The 22,781-nt window shown below is 40.1% G+C and overlaps 1 protein-coding gene across 14 annotated transcripts in view; it reads left to right on the top strand.

Annotated features, from left to right (window-relative positions):
* eya4 (EYA transcriptional coactivator and phosphatase 4) overlaps positions 1–22,781 on the top strand; it is a 549,227-nt gene that overhangs the window by 267,488 nt on the left and 258,958 nt on the right. For 3 of the 14 annotated variants that reach the window (XM_068026401.1, XM_068026418.1, XM_068026408.1), the window contains exon 1: positions 1,925–1,997. The exons of 1 other annotated variant lie outside the window; for it this stretch is intronic. In XM_068026401.1, coding sequence (XP_067882502.1) covers positions 1,965–1,997 — 33 coding nt within the window. In that variant the 5' untranslated portion in view covers positions 1,925–1,964. 10 more of the 14 variants (XM_068026407.1, XM_068026412.1, XM_068026415.1 and 7 more) reach the window with 7 other exon arrangements.

Consider the following 22,781-nt stretch of genomic DNA (forward strand, 5'->3'; position numbering starts at 1 on the left):
ACAAACGATGTGGATGACCTTTTCTGTTAGTTTCCAGGCAGAACATGTTAAATAATGCACTTTCCCCAGTCTGGACTGGGAACCTGCAAATCCCTATGCCATCATCAGCATTATTTAAAAGATGGCATGCACATTGACATCTGGGAGCCAATTCATCATTTAATTAAATTATCCTGTAATGAAATCTTCTGTAATGAGATTAATCTAAATTATTTATCAGGCGCTGACACAAGCGCAAGACATGGTGAATAATGAATGAAGGTTCTGTCTGTTCTGCTTCCAAAACCAGGACTTATTTCAGCCACTAAATTTTTTTTATATTTTGATATTGCAATAATATTTAACCAATTTATTTCAGAAATATATGGGATGGCTTGATGTTTTGGGTGCATTGGTGGAAGACAGTGGGTGGGGGCGGGGGGGGGTGTTTTGGTGGGGCCATTGGAATAATCAAATGTAGTCTTCGCTACATTTCCCGATACAGTAGGACATGAGTCAGGCTGGGGGTCATATTTCTCCCTGTCAGGAAGGTGGTTTGCTTGTTTGCAGAAAGGCTCCAGGGAGAATGTGTTACAGTGCCTGCAAGTAGGTAGCCATGGTAACAATCATATATGCTTAAAAAATGCAAATTTAAGGAACAGCTCTAATGTTAATGATCTGTACACGTTGCTTATATTGATTATTAATAACTGGTTTTCTGGATGACTGAAAAAATCTTGATACTCTTAAGAGATCCAAAGTTTTCCAAACTCTAGTATTAACGTTGCAATATTTACAGGGAATGTGTTGTCTTTTTTCATGAAAGCGATGTTATGTAAAGCTTGAATGACATGGCATGAAATATTTTTTTGGAGCAAATACAGAAAAATAACATCCTAAAAGTGAATGTAACTGTAGAACTCGTGATGTAGTGCTTATGGCGCCATCTTCAGGACTGGTCAGGTTACATACTTGTTGACCCGTTAAAGAAAAAGTGTATGCTCTTGATGGTTTTTAAAATTCTTTTTATGTTCCATTTTTCCAAACTATTCTTTCAGTTTACAGTGTTAAAGTTTCTTGAAATTGCAATACTTGTTGATATATTAAAGTATGTTGCAGGGAAGGTGTATTAGTATGGAGTTATTTTATTTCTATTTTTGCAGTTTTACATTGTCATGCTTTTATCTTTCAGTACTTATAGAATAAATCTTAACAGATAAAGACATTGATGTTGCTTAGTACACCAAGACATTTTAAATGCACATTAGTATTGTAAAATACGAGTGTTTTGCCATAATGGGATCAAGCAATATTGAAAAACTTAATCCATGAATGAATTATGTTCTTAATTTGGCTTTCCCTTCATTCACTCCTTTTGTTACACCAAACATCCAGAATATGTTTGCTTCAGTATGTGTTTCTAAACCACATTGACTCATGGAACCAATGAAAGGTATAATAAGAATTTTTAAAGCATTAATAACTAACTCATGCCTCTTCTTCGTATTTTAGAGGTCCGCATTGTTTTTGTCATCATCTGAACAAAGATAACAAAACAAAGTTTAACTCCAATTTGACAAAAAAGATTGTTGCTTAAATCAACTACAGTACCGCTAGCAATGAAAGTAGACATTTGGCTAAATGCAAGGAAATTCCATAAATTTCTTTGATTTGCCTGTATTCCATTAGATTTCTGGCAGTATCTTTGAGTACTTGGCGTGGGATGATGTTTACCTGTGTGCTGTTGAAGAAATATGACAAGGGCTGCAGCTAATAGCATTCTAATTTTTTTTTAGTAGTCTAGGTATTTCCTGAAGGGATCGACGCTTTCAGACAAAAATGCTTCTTTCTGCAGACAGGGTGACTGCTGAGCTGTGTTTCCACAACACAGTTTGCAGACTTATCCAGCAGTCCTAGCTGCAGCACTACTTGTACGCTGCCTCTTCCAACTCTGGTAGTTTGATGTAAAACTAATTGAATTGCATATGCTGTATCTGAACTTCGTCTTTTGTTCTCAGGTGATGTACTGGTCTTTCTTTTGGTATTGTAAGCCATGTTTCTTTCTTGCTTTTAGCATAACCTTCATGCAACTGATGTGCCACAAATTAGCTAGGCTACTTTGGCTGTATCTATGACTGCACCAGAATAAGGTACACTGCTCTCATTCCTTCAGAAGTTGACAGTATGTTTAAAACAGACTGTGACTCAGTCAGATATTCTGTTCATTTTATGGGCAGCGCAAGCAGTTTAAAATAGGTTTTGAATACAGTGCACATTGCCTGGTACACAAAGTTTTAAAGAGGTGCCTAGACTTAATTTTCTGTGGTATGAAATATCACTTTCTGGTAACTGAAATATTCTAGGAATACCCCATTCAATGAATATTTCATGTAAATAAATTTAAAATATGTTTTTTACATTCTGCAGAAGCTGTCCTTTTTAATTGACAGTGCAAGTCATTTTAGTAGATCTATATATTATGCAGTGCAATTTTTTTTAAACCATGAAACATTTAAGAGAATTTGCAGCCTCCCAAGATCCTTTCTAATAATAAAGTGCTTGAGTTGTCAAAGTGACGGCACAGATGTTCTAATCTGTACTGACACAGCTTCCTAACGCAGCACATCAATCATGTGTTATTAGCTTTAATAGAGCTTGGACATTTTCCGTCACTTAAACATTGCAGTGGTGACAAAAGTGAACCAGAAATGTGCTGCAGGTGTAACCTTCACTCAAACCCCAATTGTGACAGGCATCGCAGTGTTCTCCACCATGGAGGAAGGGTGCTATCTTCAGTCTCTTTCCTTTGTTTAAATCAGTGGCACAGTGATTTTGTGTGAGGTTAGTTGAAGTGTACTAATTTAGTTGTGCAGAATATTTTTAAAGAAGGCTGTTAAAGATTATTCCAATGGCCTAAAATGTTGCAACTTAGTGGATTTCAGAATGTTTTTTTCAGGTGAAGCATTCTGTTTTAGTTCTTTTCGATGATTTAAGTTTTCCAATTGATGGTGTTATTTCTGAATTTAAAGCTTAACGAAACACTGTTCCTTTTTCATCAACATTCAATTTCATTGAATTCCTGAAAATATTATCTAGAAATTCAATTCCTTGTAATAAAATTCCAACTAGTTTCAGATAAAATTCTGGATCCTTTCTTCTAAGGTTAAGTTTCTCACTGTGATTTGTGAAAGAAATAGCAAAAATATATAGTAACATTTGCAAAGAATTCCTATATATTTATTAAATTTATGTGGTCAATTTTTAAGAACTATAAAATAGACATTTTTTCATTAAACATAAAAAGTACAGCGAAAAGCACTTCATCCAAAAGAAAATTTACATTTTCTACAGTCTGACTAACTTTAAAGGCGCTCTGTGAAAATTACATTGCGTTCTTTACAAAAAAAATTCTAAATTCCTTTCTGTGAGTGAAACTTCACATGCTAAAGAGCAGATGCGTCACAAAGTGACAGCAGGCTAGCAGAGGCTGGGGATGTGGCTACACCGATGAGCCCTGGGATAAATGCAGCACATTATATATCCAGTGAAAGACAGGAGCTGTTGACGAGGTGACCTCTGAATGTAAGTCAGCTTGCTATAAACAGAAGAGTGTGGAAAGCTATTGGTCAGTCTGAAACTTGTTTACTATTCTGACTATCCTCATGGTAAACTTAAATCAACAGCGCTGAACCTTGGAACATGATTACAGCTTTAAAAAGGAAAAAATCAGCAGAGTAAATAAAAACAATACTGTTGAAAAAATAACCACTTGGCTAAGTCAAAAGCTGTGGCATATTTGTAACATTGAGCTGGTGACCGAGCCGACCAAGTTAAAGAACAAAGAAACAAAATTTAATATCTTCCTTGCAGAGGTGAAAACAAAATGAAAATTTTGGAGTTTTAACTGAAGAGCTGTGTATTTTGCTGGTAAGACCTCACCTATTTTTCACTTTGCGTCCAGTGAAACAATGAGACCGTTGTTTCACGTATCTGTCTAATGTCTAGATAATTGAACAGCTTACCTGAGAATTGTTTCCTCTATTCCATTACGGAGTGCAAGTCGCAGTGGATGATATATTATCATTGTCATTCCAAAGTAACTTTGTAATTCCTTGTAGCTTTAGCTCACTAGAAAGGAAATAAATTGTTTATAACCTATGCAGTTCATTTCTGGGAAAGTGTAAAAACAATGGTTGAGGTTGCTGGTGCTCTTCAGTATATGCATCCATGCGGTTTCTTGGTGAAAGGCAAGCTCGTGTTATAGAGATAAGTTACAGTATTTGTAAGACAAGAGTGTCCTGTTACTTTAGAATTACAGAACTTATTTTTCAGTTCATAGTGTCAAGTGAAAAAAAATCATTCTACATTCAGAGTCAAACTCAATGAACTATGCTTTTTAGTGAGCCTTTCGTGTTGCTATTTTATTTTCCTTTTGTGCTGGAGGGTACCTCTACCTTGCTTCCAGCAAATGTGATCAGAAATGTTGGCTTTCATTTTATTATTGAGGACGAATGTTTTACTCACCCTGTTGAAATTGAGTTTTAGCATTGCTTTTGCTCAGTGCAAACCAGTATAGAAGAAATCTGAATTTTTATGTCACCTTATCTGTAATGGTGTCTCATAACAATTTGTTAGAAGGAAGTCAAGATCTACGGAGGGAGGATTAAGTTACAAATCCGTTCTAAATCATTACAGATATAAGAGTAGACCTCGAAAATTCAACTGAAATGTTTAATAAAAATATAATTTAATTTCTTATTAAAGTACAATAGATATGCTTGTTTTAAAAGACAGTTAAATATGTTTTAAACATTTTCTATTAGTAACATACAAGGAATAATTTGCAACAATTTGCTAAACGATCACCCTCCTCCATCTTTAATTTGCTTATTTGTAAGTTTATCCTAATAACAAGACCTGGTTGTCAGAAATATTATTACTGGTTGGTGTGAAGTAGTTCTCACTATGGCATATATTTCTGTTTAAAATTGAGTTTCAGTTTAAAGAGCAACTGTCGGTGCTTGCAATCTGAGGCCATGTCATGAGTTGGCAAAATGTTTGCTGACTTCTTGAAAGTCTGCTTCATTCACGGGACACAGCCAGTGAGAGGTTACCACTGGAGTGTCTCATTATCAGGCTTGTGGAGGAAACAGAATACCACAGACGGGGCTCTTCTGTGTCTGAAATCAGCTTTTCTCCTTTAGGGCTTTGGATTGTTTTGAGAACCTGACTTCTGTTTCCATTGTAATAACAGGTATGGCAGTGTGTAAAGGAGGAAAGGTTTTCCTGTCTCGTTTAGTTCTGTAGGCTAATGCCGCAAAACTACAGAGCTCCTGTATGGAATAGACTGATGCTTGGTGTTTAAAGCAAGCAGCCTGTTATGTGGGTTGCCCAATTGTTTTTCTTCCGTACATGTTCTTTTAACTTAAAGCTTGACTGTAGTGAAAAATATACTTGGCATTTTATGTCAAGAATATTAGACAGATTATTCTGCCTAAGTAAGTACAGAAGTGCCTGTTGAGAGTAATGTGAATAATATTTGACACTTGGTTGTGAGTTAAATTTACTAATCAGGCAATTGTAGATCGTTTTTGTGGGGAATAATGTACAGTTAGGTGAGATTTGACTTCTTTCTCTATCGGTGACTGTATTTCAATTAAGCTTGTACCTATCAAACCTTAAATCAGTGTTTCATTGCATTTTAAATACCACCCCTCCGCCCCCCACCACCCCCCCCCCCCATCTAGTATTTTGAAGCACAGTGATAAATATGTTACAAGCTTCATTTTGCATGGAAATATTTGTTGTTTTTTGTGTAAATCTCATAACGCTGCTAAAGCTGCAGAGAAAAATGTATTTTCTTTATATCTACTGAGTAACTTTCTGGACTCCTAAACTCTGTTCCTGTTATTAAGGGAATGGCTATAAAACATTATGATTATAGTTTCCAACTGCAGAAAAAAATTTTTGAAGCCACATCTAAGTGGTTGCTACAATTTAAATAAAGATTACTTTAAAAATGATTTGATCTTTACAAAAGTTTATGCAATTTTGGCTTTATTGTGATAATATATAATTCTAGTCTCATATAAGCTGTTTTAAAAATGGGTTAACTTTATTCTAGAACGTGAGGACATTCTGCATTGTTTCTATGTATCACAATATCATGATTCAACCATGTGATTAATTGAAAAATATCTGGATGTATAAAATTCAAAGCTCTGGAAATCTACTAATTCAGCTATTTTCTGAGAAAACAAATTATCTTTTTTTATCTACTTAAAAGGCTCCTCAACCGTATTCCTTTTTGATTGATCATACTTACCGTGTTCTATAATTATCACAAACTGCGGAAACTCACATTCGCATGGATATTGTGCATTTTACATATCGTAGTCATCACCATGATTTTGTTGATTGTCATTTAAAGATGGGTTAGTTCATTTGTTGCATGCGACTCTATGGGTTACTGTGTTTGGAGTGTAAAACCTAGTTCTGCATACTGCTATATTCTGGCTAATGTAAAGTTTTATTTTAAGTGTTTTTTCATTGACTTCTATTACCTCTTTGCATTCTGTTTAAAACTATTGAGATATGACTTTATTGTGTTCTTTTAAATCTGTGCATTTGGAACATTATGTTGACTTGTAGAAAACAGCTGCAGCATTTGTGTGTATGGAAAGCATTTTACTTAAACTCCTTATGTAGGTTTATTCTGTTGAAATAATTGAAGGCCATACCAGAGAAGGCAAACAAGGCTGAAGGAATTACAGACATCTTTGAAAATATTGCTGAAAAGTTCCATTGGTTCATTATTACCCAGAAACTAATTATTTATGGTTCCCCACACTTACAGCAGATTGCAAGTATTGCATCTGCTGTATTTGACATCTTTTCAGTTACAGCTGCCTTTCTAGGTTTACAATTGCTTTAGTTTCTAAAGCAAATAATATAATTTTTCTATATTTTTGCAATGACACAAATCATTCAAGCATGCAGTCTTCAGTGCTCAACTTGAAACCTGTTAAATTGAAGTTTATTGGCAATTCTTGTTTTGAGGTGATTTACTTGGTACTAAAAATGTAAAAATAGGTAATTTCGTTGTTACTGTGTAAGGTCTCTGTAAATATTAGTTTATATTCTGTTTTAAGCATTTTAATAAGATTGCAAAAATTGTGAAAACTGTAAAATAATTCCCATGTGCAATTACGTTAGAAGGTTTCTGAACATTTTTGTGGGACTAGAGTTTTTATTGTGCTTAGCTGAAATGATGGCAGAGTATCATATTATTAATTGTAAGTTTCTTATAATAATAAAACTTTCCAGTTGAAATTAAAATGGCAACAAAATATAAAACCACCTCCAGTACCTCATATTCTAGCATCTAAATAGTATTCATGTGTAATAGTAATTGTAATAGACCAATATAACAGAATATAACAGTTGCTTTTTAAACCTTATTGTAGTTTTGTGACAGTAGTTCAAAGATTAAAACAGACCACAAAAAGACCTATGTGCAGTAAATTGAACAAATTGCATTATCAGCAAAAGATAATGAATATGTATAGTAATTCAGTTATTGAATTATATGGCCTATGTTTTATTCTTGAATCACAGAGGTGGTGCTTTAACTAAAAATCAATGCTAAAGGGTTTGTTTCTTTTAAGATGTTCTGTATATATTCTATGTAAGTTTTCATATTTATTCAGTTTCCATGTAACACATTTCAACCTTTTTACAATTCCTCACAGATATTTATAAATATAGTTAGAGAAGATAATTAAGCAATAATTGCATGAATCCTTGCATTTATGAGGCATTAAATGAATTATATGCAAAATAAACCCTATGGCTGCCAGGTTGAGCTATTTATTAGGGAAAGGGCGCTGAATTCTCTGGGGATTCCGAGGTTTAGTATTGTAGTTTTATTCTGGGATTTTAAAATTAGAAGAAAGCTTCACCAAAATGCGCAACATGTTTAACTTTCTATGAAGAGAAAAAACAGTACCATGTTGCAGCTTCATTTCTAGAAAATGTTGTCTCACAATCAGATTTATTTGCCAAGTTAAAACTTATCTTTGCATTTGGAGGATCTTTAGCTGCTAATGCTAAAAACTAAATAAAATCACAGCGTATGTGACACATTTTGTGCAGTTTACGCAGTGCTGCCAATTTTGTTGTGGCTGACATAGGATCAAGGAATAACTGGCACCCAGAGTTTTCTTTTTGGTCTTGATTCTTTTCTTTTTCATGAGTTCAATTGTCGTAAGCTTTAACCTTGCCAACATTTCTAGCTCTTTGGGCTGAAGAGTTTTTTTTAAATTTCAGCTCTCATCCTGTGAGCTCATACTGAAACAAATCCCTATGTTACAGTAATAAAGATACTCAGCACTTGATAGATTTATTAATACCTCATATTGATGCCATAGAACAAAATTAAACATTAAAAAATCCAAATAAAAAGAAAATGTTTTAAAAACTTGCTTCTTGTCCTGTCTTCCTTTTGTTGTGTTCTTTCTTTCACTCTCATTTTTTAATATTTTAGCTTTATTTTTACTTTATTTTCTAGCAAATATGCCTCATCTAATTTTTTTGTACTTTTTGTTATGTCAGCTACTTATTTTTTCTCCCAGTACTTACTGTCTATTCAGGAGGTGGAACCCAACATTGTTCAGAATTAGCCCTGATTGACCAATCATCCTTGAGTCATCTCCAAAAGCCAATTTTCCAGCCAGCCAAGACTCAGAATTTCAACAATTGACTTGGTTGCAGCATGGATACCACCCAGTCAACTTTGAATTTTTTTTTTTGCTGGTCAGATTGAAAGCATTCCTTAGTGGCTCCAGCAGCAAAAGTATTCCCAACAGATAACTTACCTTCAGCACTCAAAGGGTTAAGATTTGTAATATACTCTATTTTTTTTAAATAATCTAAAAATATTTTCAACAGTGGCATCCTTGACTCAGGTGAGAACAAAAGTAATTAAATTCCTTTTTATTAACCTTATTCTAATAAAATAATAATTTGGTAGTACAGAACTTGAGTATTGCTGTAAACAGAGACATTTGTCAAAACTTTTCGTCTTGCACTCATCAGGACAATTCACAAGAATACCAATGTAAGGGAAAGCAACAAATTTATACTGTATGAGAAGAGAATGCTGATTGATTGGCATGTGGACTCTGGAAAGCTTTGACAAATGTCTCTTTTTTCAGCAATACTTATTATCATACTTCTATTCTAATAATTGCTTTGATTATGTTCACTACTTAACTATCTGTTCAATAATGCTGAAACATATATCTGTTATGTAGGGAAGAACCTGTGTTAGTCATCTTTTAACGTGTTGGGGATTTTTGTAGTGTCAGGTAGAACAGTTTATGCAATTTACATTTTGAAATTTGAAAGTTTGAGGAAATAATCTACAATGACCAGAGGTACATCGATTTAGGTGACACTGGTTCCTACTTTTGGAGAAATATATGGTTCATTTTGGAGATAATGTTAAATTAATTCGCAAGTTAGGATGCTTTGCTTTTAAATTTTAAAAAAATATATAAATCTGTTTAAACTTTTTCATAGCAGAAGAAAAAAAATACATTTTTCTTTTACCTGAATGAATTATAATTTTATAAGAAGAATATTTAATAACAAATTTAGCATAATTCTAAAAGTTGATATTTTTTCAGATATGTATTCCAACTGTGACCCTGCTGCCCATATCCTAACTCGCACCAAGTCCTGCTGACCTACTGATTCAGCAACACCTCAATTTGAAAATTCTCATCCTTATATTCAAAGCCCTCCATGGTCTCGCCCCTCCCTACCTCTGTAACTTCCTCCAACCCCCTGAGATCTCTGTGCTACTCCAGTTCTGGACTCTTATGCATCCCCAATTTCCTTTGCCCCACTGTTGGTGGCTATGCCTTCAGTTGCCTAAGTCCTAAGCGCTGGAATTCCCTCACTAAACCGCTCCACCTCTCTACCTCTCTCTCCTCCTTTAAGACACTCTTTAAAACCTACCTCTTTGACCAAGCTTTTGGTCACCTGTGCTAATGGCCGGAATTTTACACCGCCCCAGCGGGTCGGATGGTGGTGTGGGGGGCAGCGTAAAATTGAGCGGCAGGCTCCGGGAGGCTTAACCGCCCTGATTCCCCCTCTGGACAAGTTTACTGAGGTCAGGCGGGGGCGGTGGGGGGTGGGAAACAGCCCGCCCGCCCGAGGCCAATCAGGACCCTTAAGTGCCCAACTTACCCAATTTTTAGGGTCCATGGCGTCGGCTGGGACGCAGTCCCAGCAGTGGCCACCGCTCCTGGTGGCGCTGCTGAGACTAAGAGCTGCCAGCCCGCTGATTGGCCGGCAGCTCACTGAGGCGGGACCTCCTCTCTCAAGTGGGTGGAAGTCCCGCCTCGGGACAGTTAGAGCCTGGGGATCCGTAAAATATGGGACGGATCCCCAGGCTAGGCAGAAGAGGGTTTCTCACCGACATTTGCGTCGGAGTCCGGCTCCCGTCCGCCCACTGTAAAATTCCGGCCAATATCTCCTTATGTGGCTCAGTGTCAAATTTTGTTTGATAATGCTCCTGTGAAGCACTTTGGAACATTTTACTCTGTTAAAGGTGCTACATAAATGCCATGTTTGATGTTTTTTTTTGTACTTCCATGCAGAATGCAAATAATGTATGCTGCTATATGGAACTAATGGGAAATTATGTTTTCTAGATTTGTGGTAATATTGTTATAAAGCTCTTCAGGTTAGCAAAGAATTTAGATGTTTTTCATCCCTTTACCTATGGACTTCATATTCCATAACGTTTTGAATAACAAGCTTTGGAAAGGAACACTTTATTCTTTAACCAAGAATATTAATTACTCCAGATGGGATAAAGCACAGGCTAAAAGAAGTGTCAACCTGTACCTGCACTTTCCTTACAATGTGCTTCAACCTACTACTGCATCAGCGTGCCATTTTCACTACTTCTTGCATAATCCATCCCTAGCTCTGTGGGCATGTGCCTACTGAGAATTGGGTGTGACTTCCAAACTAATTACAGTTAGGGTCAGCAACATCTTTAGCAAGCTAGGACAATTACTGTACTTTCTGGCCTGGACTTGAACTAAATGTCCTGGAGTTAAAGAACAGTTTTATAATTCTCTATTCGAGTTTACCCCAAAAATTAAAACTAGCAATTTATATTGTAGTTGATAAACAATGATGTTTAATTGACTTTTTGACGAACAGTTGGCCTACAAATTAAAGAGTATGTGCCATTAATTTGTATACTGTAAGCATACTGCATGTATTGACTGCAAAACTGTACTGAACACTTAAATAAGAATTGCCGTTATGGTTATACGTTTCATAAAACTAGATTCTATGGAATGTAAAGTTGGACAATTTTACTTTTTCTTCCCCCAAAGCTATGATGAAATCCATCTTCATCAGCAGCAAGCTAGAAGGACACCCTCGAGGCAATTCAATATCATTCACTCTCAATGGGGAGCCAGCTTCAAAGGGAGCAACAGTCTGTCAATCGATGGTACAGTATTGTGACCTACCTCCAACCTGCACTCCTTTCAAATGATGGGAGCCCCATATTGCTGAATGTATCGCCCTCTTTTAATACCTAATGAATCACAGTTCCACTCTAACAATGGTTCAGTGATGATATATTGGAAAAGGAATATAATTGCAACACCTTAAAAATAAAGCTGGAGTAGACTGTCTGAGAAGAACAACAAATGTCATCCTTCAGGGTTATGGACAAGTGACACATTTTCACATAATGACTCAGATTTTGTGGTCAGCAGTAAAGGAATGGTGCTTGCCGTTCATTACACTTACAGCTTCCCACAAACTTTCATGAGGCTTTTTCAGTGTCAACTTGCAGTTCCTAAAGATCATTATCAGTGTGGCGACCGCTGCAGGGGTTCTGTGACGTGTGTGAGCAGGACAAGCAACAGCAGCACGTCTCTTCAATGAATCAGATTGAAGAATCCTCACTGAGGCATAATCAGCACGAAATTCTGATTGGTAGCACCTATTGTTTGGGCACTACGTGTGTTATTTGGTGTCCAAAATGGTGTCCACAGTGCACACTTTTGGGGCAAGTCGAGCTGGAGTCAATGTTGGTGAGGATGTTAGCACACAAGCAGTGAACAGCCGCCTGAGTTTACAAAGCAGGCCATTCATGATATCAATAACTGTGCAACACTAATTTGATACCAGCGGTGCCATTTTGGAGCTTAACATTCCAGCAAATGCCTTCTCTTAACCTCGCACAGTTACCACAGTCTATAGGAAGTTTTATGGCAGAGCTAAAGAAGTTTTTGCCGACTTCAAGCAAACTAGACTTGGGTGTCCTAGCAGGCATTCCTTTTGGAATACAGAATGACTTGGAGAGTGAACAGAAGCCACACAGAGCAGGACAAACTTCTGGAAGTGGAAGAGGGAGCAAAGTGCCCTCAGCAGTAGGTCATATCTGCCCAGGGTGTTCAAGGAGCAACTTTCCTGCCTGAACCTCAGCGAGGAACAACGTGCACAATTGTCTGTGCTTCAGTAACAATGTCCACACTGAAATCTGCCAACTGCAGCAGTCACAATTGCTACCTCAGAGCAGGGATAGGACCACATTGCCAGTGGCTGTAAAGGGGACCATGGCGATGAACGTTTATGCGTCTGGCTTCTTCCAGGCTGGAGCTGGAGATATTTGCAGCATCTCTCAATTTTATCATCCAGTGTTGCCTGAAGGGGTTCACAGGCACTGTCTGTTTATTGGGAGCTAGTGAAATTTTATTTTCTCTTGCCTGAGACAGGCAGTTTGAGCAAGCACGAGCATTGCAGTCTTCCTCAAGGTGCTGAGTGCTGTTGACTGCCCGCACATGCATGTCCACTGCAATCAAAAGGGATGCCAATTCCTCAGCGCCTGCTCATGTGTGACCATGTGCAGAGAGTCATGCAGGTCAATGCTTGGTATTCTGGCAGCAGCCATGAAGCCTTCACAATGCAGCAGTACACAGTGCGAGCTACATTTGAACCACCACAGCAAACCAAAGGGTGGCCACTGAGGTATCCACTGACCACATGGCTGATGACTTCGGTGTGCAACCAACACACACATACACAGCATGCATACAGTGAAATCCATGCTGCCACACGAAGTGTGATAGAGCAGACCATTGGCATTCTGAAACAACACTTCCGTTGCCTGGAACACTCTAAAGGATCCCTGTACTCGGCAGAGCGGATGTCATGATTTGTAGTGGTCTGTTGGATGCTGCACAACTTTATCAACATAAAGACACAGCCCTTACCACTAGCTATTCAGTGAGCAGCTCAGGAGAAGGAGGCGGAGCGGGAAAAGGAGGAGAGAAGGAAGGCAACCTAAACAGCTCCTTTCTGGCCAGGCTGTTCGTGAAGAACTCAGAGTGTCATAACAGTAAGCACAACCCTAATTCTCCATTCACCAACTGCCCCTCATGTTACCTTCCCTCTGTCACTGACCATTGCAGCATCCACTTGGCCAAGGCTATTGCCCTGGGGTCACGTGTTCAAATCCCACCATGGCAGCTGCTGGAATTTAAATTCAATTAATTAATTTAAAATCTGGAATTGAAAGCTACTTTCAGTAATGGTGCCATGAAACTACAATCGTTTGTTGTAAAAACCTATCTGGTTCACTCATGTTCTTTAGGGAAGGAAATCTGTCGTCCTTACCTAGTCTGGCCTACATGTGGCTCCAGACCCACAGCAATGTGCTTGACTCTTAAATGCCCTCTGAAATGGCCTAGCAAGCCACTCAGTTGTCAAGGGTAATTAGGGATGTGACAACAAATGCTGCCTTGCCTGCAAAGCCCACATCCTATGAAAGAATTTTAAAAAGTGCAAAAATAAAAGCCACCAGAAAATTTATTGATCAAATCATTTCATATTGCAAATAAAAGCCAACTAATCACTTTTGTGCATTCCCTGTCTTCTATCTGCCATTCCTGTCCAAGTGCTCTTCCGCAGTGCTACCCCAGTGGCTGCAACATAGCTGGTAGAAGGCTGCTAAGTTTCAGTGAAGGGGACTGCAGATGGCCTTGAAGGACAACCTCGAGCAGCTGTGGGCCTAGAAGGCTCAGCTGAGACTGTACTATCTCGGCCTGGGCAGCAGCAGTCTGGGCTGGTTGGCCGACAGGCAAGAGAAAGGCACTGGCAGATTGGCAGGGTTCGGAGAATGAAAACTGTCTTACTGAGAGAGGACAGCAGATTGGTGCTCCACGGTGCCACTGTCACTCCCCCAGGGCAGTGCCTCAGTAATCCTAGTAATCTGTTTGAGGGCAGATGGCTGCACTGATGTGACACCCTGCAAGCACCTTTGAACACTACAATTAATTGACAGCCAGACTGGCAGCACTCTGAACTTGCATGGCAGCAGACTGGCCTTTCTTGACTTCAGTCTGAGCTTCCACTGTAGCACTCAGACTTATGGTGGCTTCTGCTTGTGCTGCATTGGAAGCTGAAACATCAGCGATCAGATGCTGCATGATGGTTGGGTCCACAAGTGTGGTAATGGAGTTGGCCACCACTTCCATACTGGAATGGATGGGCGCCAGCCTCTTTGCAAGACCCTGTGCCAGGTTGGTGCTGCACTCCTCCATGCTCCTTGACATTGACTGCAGATTTTCTCCAGGCTTCCCAATACACCAATCATTTCACTGTGTACACCCATCAACCTTCTGTACGCTGCCCCAGCAAAGTGCTCATCTAGTCCTCTGCAACAGAATTTGTGACTTCTCCCTTCAGTGAGCTGGCACCTGTGTTATCTTTGTCCCTGCAAGGCACTTGTGCCTGGTTCTCACCATGTGAAGATCCCGCCTCTACGCTATCATTTAACTTACGTGGAGTACCTGAGTTAATGGCTGCAAGTGTGAAATCAAGTGACGGTGCTGTTTCTTCATCATCACTATCTTCTTAGTGTTTTTTTCATTTGTTCGGGGGATGTGGGCATCGCTGGCTAGGCCAGCATTTATTGCCCATCCCTAATTACCCTTGAGAAGTTGGTGGTGAGCTGCCTTCTTGAACCACTGCAGTCCATGTGGGGTAGGTACACCCATAGTGCTGTTAGGAAGGGAGTTCCAGGAATTTGACCCAGTGACAGTGAAGGAACGGTGATATAGTTCCAACTCTGGATGGTGTGTGGCTTGGAGGGGAACTTGCAGGTGGTGGTGTTCCCATGTATCTGCTGCCCTTGTCCTTCGAGGTGGTAGAGGTTGTGAGTTTGGAAGGTGCTGTCTAAGTAGCCTTGGTGCATTGCTGCAGTGCATCTTGTAGATGGTACACACTGATGTCACTGTGTGACGGTGGTGGAGGGAGTGAATGTTTGTGGATGGGGTGCCAATCAAGCGGGCTGCTTTGTTCTGGATGGTGTTGAGCTTCTTGAGTGTTGTTGGAGCTGTGCCCATCTAGGCAAGTGGAGATTATTCCATCACACTCCTGACGTGTGCCTTTTAGATGGTGGACAGACTTTGGGGAGTCAGGAGGTGAGTTACTCGCCGCAGGATTCCTAGCCACTGACTTGCTCTTGCAGCCACGGTATTTATATGACTACTCCAGTTCAGTTTCTGGTCAATGGTAACCTCCAGGATGTTGATGGTGGAGGATTCAGCGATCGTAATGCCATTGAATGTCAAGGGGAGATAGTTCGATTCTCTCATGTTGGAGATGGTTATTGCCTGGCACTTGTGTGGCATGAATGTTACTTGCCACTTATCAGCTCAAGCCTGGATATTGTCCAGGTCTTGCTGCATTTCTACACAGACTGCTTCAGTATCTGAGGAGTCACAAGTGGTGCTGAACATTGCGCAATCATCAGTGAACATCTCCACTTCTGACCTTATGATTGAAGGAAGGTCATTGATAAAGCAGCTGAAGATGGTTGGGCCTAGGACAATACCCTGAGGAACTCCTGCAATGATGTGCTGGAGCTGAGATGATTGACCTCCAACAATCACAACCATTTTCCTTTGCACTAGGTACGACTCCAACCAGCGAAGAGTTTTTCCCCTGATTCCCATTGACTCCAGTTTTGCTAGGGCTCCTTGATGCCATATTCGGTCAAATGCAGCCTTGATGTCAAGGGCAGTCACTGTCACCTCACCTCTTGAGTTCAGCTCTTTTGTCCATGTTTGAACCAAGGGTGTAATGAGGTCTGGAGCTGAGTGGACCTGGCGGAACCCAAACTGAGCGTCAGTGAGCAGGTTATTGCTAAGCAAGTGCTGCTCGACAGCACTGTCGACGACACCTTCCATCACTTTACTGATGATTGAGGGTAGACTGATGGGCGGTAATTGACTGGGTTGGAGTTGTCCTGCTTTTTGTGTATAGGACATACCTGGCGAATTTTCCACATTGCTGGACAGATGCCAGTGTTGCAGCTGTACTGGAACGGCTTAGCTAGGGACGCAGCAAGTTCTGGAGCACAGGTCTTCAGTACTATTTCCAGTAGCTTTTGCAGTATCCAGTACCTTCAGTCATTTCTTGATATCACACAGATCACGTGTTCCTCCATGGCCTGGCCAGGTTGCATTTCTTGGGTATCTGAAAGGAGAAAGCACAAGGGTAAGGTTGTGTTGGAGGGAGAAAGAAAGTAAGAGGTACATGCTTACACTATCTGCAGCCTGTAAATCAGAAGAGTGTGTGGAATAAGGGGGAAATGAGATGTAAGAAGGAGAATTAGGTATGTGGCTACTATCATCTTTAATGTTTTCGGACTCAGCTTAGCACTGGCCTTCCTAATAATGGCCAGTGCTTTCTCCTCCATGGCGGGTTAGGACATGCAGGCATGCCTGTACCCCTTTGTTTAGCCCCTATTGCCTCTGGTTATGCACGCCCTTGTCCTGCATCAGAGAAGGAAATGTGTCAGTGAGTGTCGTGTAAACTGTTTGGGTGACGTGGTTGTCATGTTTGAATAGCTGGAGAGCTGTGAGATGTGGTTGTGAGGTTTGTGGCTAAGTGTCTGAAGGTGCAGTGTAGTATATGAATGGCAGGTATGAATCCTGATTGATAGAGATTGTTGGTAGGTGAATGAAGGGGTTGTGGTGAATTGAGCAGTGTATGAAGCTAGTGGTGCAGTTGGTAGAATTTGAAGATGTATTCGCTGACCTTGACCATTCATGTGAGATCATTGAACTTATTGTGGCACAGCATCCGTCCTCAGGTCGTGGCTCTTTGCATTGTCCTTCACTGTTATCTGCTCCCATTGCCTTCTGAGCGTGTGTCTGGAGGGCCTCCTGGCACCCTGCAGATACAGGGCATCTCCTCCTCTCCACCAAGGCATCCAATGCTGCATATGAAAACCCAAATGCACCTCCCCTTTCAGAGATGCTGATTGGTTTTAAGTGGTACTAACCTTTTACAATATTGGCCTCCAGCTCAGGCGTCCGGCCAATCAAAGCCGCATTTTGTGCTGGTTGGAAGCTGAAATCATTTAAAATAACAGACACATGAAGTTTGCAACCAGTTTTGAGGACTATCGACTTCAGCACCCGCAGAATCCAAACCAGGTGATGTCAATTAGAATATTTAGTTCAAAGTAAAATCATATACAGAAAGTGAAATAAAGCGAGGGAAAGGCACATGAGCTTAAGAGAGAGAAAGAAAAATAAGGAAAAAAATTATATTTTTTAAATCTGCAGCCATGATTAAAATCTGAAGGAATGACACTCACATTTGTAAAAGTGAATGTTCAGTGCCTGAGAGGCTGTTTGGCAATAATTAAGATTTATCACGCCGTTAAAAATTCACTTGCATCTGAACGGACAAGCTGACATGTTTAATGGGTAACTAGTGGGTAAGTAAGGCAACTTAATGTATTTTAATGCCGAGTCCCTCGGCAGGGTACGGGTGTAGCGCAGCTTGTGGAGGAGTGGGGCAAATCAAACAGCAACTTCCTGTTTTCTGCATTTGTAGATGCTGGAAGTTGCTGTCCAATTTACTCCATAACAACAGTCAGTGCTGATAGTCACACCATTATTCTTAACAGAAAATCTAGGCCAATATGTTTTCATAGAATCAATTGATACAGCACAGAAGGAGGCCATTTGACTCATCACACCTGTGCTGTCTCTTTGGTAGAGCAATCCAATTAGTTCTACTCCCTTGCTCTTTCCCCATAGCCCTGTTTTACATTGGGTCATTTCGCCCAAGTGGTTTTTCAGCAAAGTCATTACTCAGCGGCATAGCATTTGAAATTAAATGTGTTTATTTAAATAAACAGGAACTACTATATGTTGATCACATTGCCTGTGCCAGTTATTGGTTTAATGCATATCGAAGAACAGCATTAGCACTGTAACTTAAAATACAAACATTGGATGCTTCAAAATATACAGTGCAACATCTTGTGCAAGTATAGAGCTATTTCATTCATGGAGGAAGATTTCCTGTGCTCCACGTAACATAACTGTAAACCAGTTTATAGGGAACTGGTTAATGATTTTGTTGCACATATACATGAGGAAATCTCCCCTCTTTCTATTACTTAAAATGCTCATTTACTAATTTTCTTTCCCATTTTGCATAGTAAAACTATGTATACACATGATTGACAGTTGTCCTTTTCCTATAAGCAAAAGAAGCATTAAGTCCCAGCCTTTAGCAAATTCTTTTCAGATATTTCATCCTCGTAAGAACTTGGATTAGTTAAGTGCCGGATTTCTGCTGAGGATCACGACCCTATTTTGTTTGGCAGGTCATCACTAATGGAGAATCCTGCCTAACCTTGTGGCCACGGCATTCCAATATCTCTCAAAGGATAGTGTGAAGGAGAATTGGAGTAAAATGTACTGAGAAGGAACTTTCAATCTGCCTTCTATTTTTCTAATTACCTTTCGTTATTCATTTATAAACAAGCAAATAGGTAATCGTGGACTCTCAGGATTCAACAAAATAATTTTTCAGTTCAATTTGTCTTCTAATGCATATTTGAGTATTTTTAAATATGATATCCAATTTTTAGTAGTAGTTGATTGATCATACGTATTGTGTGATTTTTCAAACAAACTATATTTTTTCTTGAAATAAGTGGTTTTTAGTCAAGATACTTGGGTGTCAGCTCTGAATCAGTTTAAACAACATTTTTATATAAACCACTTTCTGGCACATTTTATTTGTGTGGCATGAATAGCACAACATGGTGAAGTTCAGTAACAGCACAAATTATTTTATAATTGTGATTGTATGCATATTTTAAGGGGAAAAAATTCATTCATTTAGTGCTGCTTCAAGTGGGGCGAGGCACATACGTTGATTCCCTGGGTGCAAGCAGCATCACGGGCCACTACCTGCATGACGTTCTTCAATGATATCAATGAGGCCTGCAGCGTTGCCTGCCCCCGGAGAATCAATGTAAGTCTGCATAGCGCCATTTGAAAGCAGCACTATGCGAACAAATTTTTCCACATTAGAGTTTTCTAGCTACTGAAACATTACAAAAGGTTTTGGTTTCTTTAAAGAAAAGGCATGGAGTTGCAAGGTAGTAATCACATTGTGTGGTCCAGATGATATTATAAACAACGAGCAGTTTATTACCATCATCTGAATTCTGAAGTGAGATTGCTGTCTTGAAACCAGTGCCATGTATCTTTTTATCCACTTACAGCTATCATATTATAAAACATCTACACAAGTGTAGATATCATGTCACACTTCAGGAATAGCACACACTAATTCAAATGTCTGTGTCACACTTGTGAAAAAGTAAATAACGAAAGTCATTTGAAATATGCAAAAAAACCTCGCCACAAACACAAAATACCAGACCCATAAAGTCTTCAGGTCTTTAACTGACCCTCCTATAAACAAAGCCAGATTCATCATCTCCAGAAATTAATCTTTGAATGAACACACCTAATCTGTTAGAATCTTACAGTCTAATGTTGCTGAACCGTACAAAGCTGTCAAACCCTTGCCGTTATCCCTCCCACTGTTAACAGACTCCCAGGAATCAATCAATCAACCAAACCCCACATGATTCTGCAAAACCCCTTCACAGTTTTTTAAGTGTGCTTGTGACAGATGCCAGGCAGAAAATTCTATTGAGAACCATGCTGTATATAGAAGAGAGAGCATGAAAAGAGACTGGCAGCTAGTATTAAAGGAAATCCCAAAGTTCTCTATAGACATATAAATAGTAAAAATGTGGTAAAAGGAGCAGTGGGGTCTATTAGGGACCATCAAGGGGATTTACACATGGAGGCAGAGGGCATAGCTGAGGTATTAAATGAATGGTTTGCATCTGTCTTTACCAAGGAAGAAGATGCAACCTAGGCAATGGTGAAAGAGGAGGTAATTCAGACACTCGAAGGGTTTAAAATTGATAAAGTGGATGTATTGGATAGGCTGTCTGTACTTAAAGTGGATAAGGCACCAGGACCAGATGAGATGCATCCAAGGATACTGAAGGAAGTAAGGGTGGAAATTGCGGAGGCACAGGCCATAATTTTTCAGTCTTCTTTAGACTCAGGGGTGATGCCAGAGGATTGGCGAATTGCAAACATTACACCCTTGTTCAGAAAAGGGTGCAAAGATAAGCCCAGCAACTGCAGGCCAGTCAGTTTAACTTTGGTGGTGGGAAAACTTGTAGAAAAAATAATTTGGGACAAAATTAATAGTCACATGGACAAATGTGGGTTAATAAAGGAAAGCCAACATGGATTTCTTAAGGGAAAATCATGTTTAACTAACTTGCTAGAATTTTTTGAGGAGTTAACAGAGAGGGTTGATGAGGGCAATGCTGTTGATGTGGTGTACCTGGACTTTCAAAAGGTAGTTGATACAGTGCCACACAACAGACTTTTGAGCACACTTTTGGCTCATGGTATAAATGGGATGGTAGCAACATGGATATGGAATTGGCTGAGTGACAGGAAACAAAGAGTATGTTTTTCGGGCTGGAGGAAGGTTTGTAGTGGAGTTCCCAGGGATCAGTGTTGGCACCCTTGCTTTTCCTGATATGTATTAATGACCTAGACCTTGGTGTACAGGGCAAAATTTCAAAGTTTGCAGATGATACAAAACTTGGAAGCATTGTGAACAGTGAGGAGGATGGTGTAGAACTCCAAAAGGACATAGACAAGTTGATGGAATGGGCAGACAAGTGGCAGATGAAGTTCAATGCAGAGAAATATGAAGTGATTAATTTTGGTAGGAAGAACATGGAGAGACAATATAAAATAAAGGGTACAATTCTAAAGGGGGTGCAGGAGCAGAGGCGCCTGGGTGTATATGTGCATAAGTCATTGAAGATGGCAGGACAGGTTGAAAGAGAGGTTAATAAGGCATACAGTATCCTGGGCTTTATGAATAGGAGCATAGACTACAAGACCAAGGAAGTTACATTGAACTTGTATAGACACTAATTCGACCTCAGCTGGAGTATTGCATCCAGTTCTGGGCACTGCACTTTAGGAAAGATGTGAGGGCATTGGAGAGAGTATAGAAAAGATTCACGAGAATGGTTCCAGGGATGAGGAACTTCAGTTATGAAAATAGAGTGGAGAAGTTAGGGCTGTTTTCCTTGGAGAATAGAAGGCTGAGAGGTGATTTGATGGAGGTATTCGAGATCATGAGGGGTTTGGACAGAGTAGATAGAGAGAAACGGTTCCCACTTGAAAGGATCGAGAACAAGAGGGCACAGTTTTAAAGTATTTGGTAAGAAGCAAAAGTGACCTGAGGAAAAACTTTTTCACGCAGAGAGTCGTGAAGGTCTGGAATGCACTGCCTGAGAATGTGGTGGAGGCATTGCTGTTGGGCAGGACATTCCAGGATTTTGACTCAGCAAGGATGAAGGAACGTCGATACACCTTCAAGTCAGGATGGTATTTGAATTGAGGTGATGGTGTTCCCATGTTTGTACTGCCTTGTCTTTGAGGTATGGATGTCTCAAGTTACGGAGGCAGATAGTGCACACTGCACCACAGTAGGCTGGAGGTGGAGGGAGTGGATGTTTAAGCTAATGGATGAAGTACTGATCAGGTGGACTGCTTTGTCCTGGAGCTTCTTGAGTATTTTATACATATCCACTGAGACTAGTGAAGTGTATTCCATCAAATCCTCTGGGATATATTGCCATTTGCCTTTGAACTTCAGGTCCCATGTTGGCTCACAGTGACTCAACCCAACACCTGTGCTTAGCAGACATAGGTCATGTTGGATCTGTTAGGAACTCTGGTATTATTCTCAGAGAAGTTCACAAGCATTGCAAAGACTTGCCACGATGCATGGGTAACAGATAGAGTAGTGCCTGTCACTCCACAGGCTGAATTTCATTCTCTGGCCTCTGAGAGTGGCAACAGGCGGAAAAAATGGTGGCCTGCATGTGCGGGCCACGCACTGCCATGTTGCTGCAATCTAACGTGCAGCAGCTCATCTGTGTACACTGAGCGGTCCACACTCCCCCAATCATGTGATAGGGTGGGCTCTGCGACGCCGACAATGGCATCAGCTGCCTCTTTACAGGCGCTCGCGCCATTTTTAAAGGGCTGCCAGACCTGCACTGTTGAAGCCTGTACCATCCACCACCCCAAATAAAAATTGTCAATTGACTTTTGGCCCATACCCCCCCACCCAGCGCCCCATTCCTCCCCCAAAACACTTGTATTTAATATGTGACCTTCACCCTCCCCCCCCACCCAACTGCACTAAGTGCAGAGGTCACCCCCTTACCCCCCCTCCCCTATGCTACACATGCAGATTTGACCACTACCCCCCCCCCACCCCCCACCACGACACTAAAACTCCTAAGTTCCCCCCTTCCCCAC

This window comes from Heterodontus francisci, chromosome 3 (assembly GCF_036365525.1).
Source record: "Heterodontus francisci isolate sHetFra1 chromosome 3, sHetFra1.hap1, whole genome shotgun sequence".
In the NCBI taxonomy this organism is placed as follows: domain Eukaryota; kingdom Metazoa; phylum Chordata; class Chondrichthyes; order Heterodontiformes; family Heterodontidae; genus Heterodontus; species Heterodontus francisci.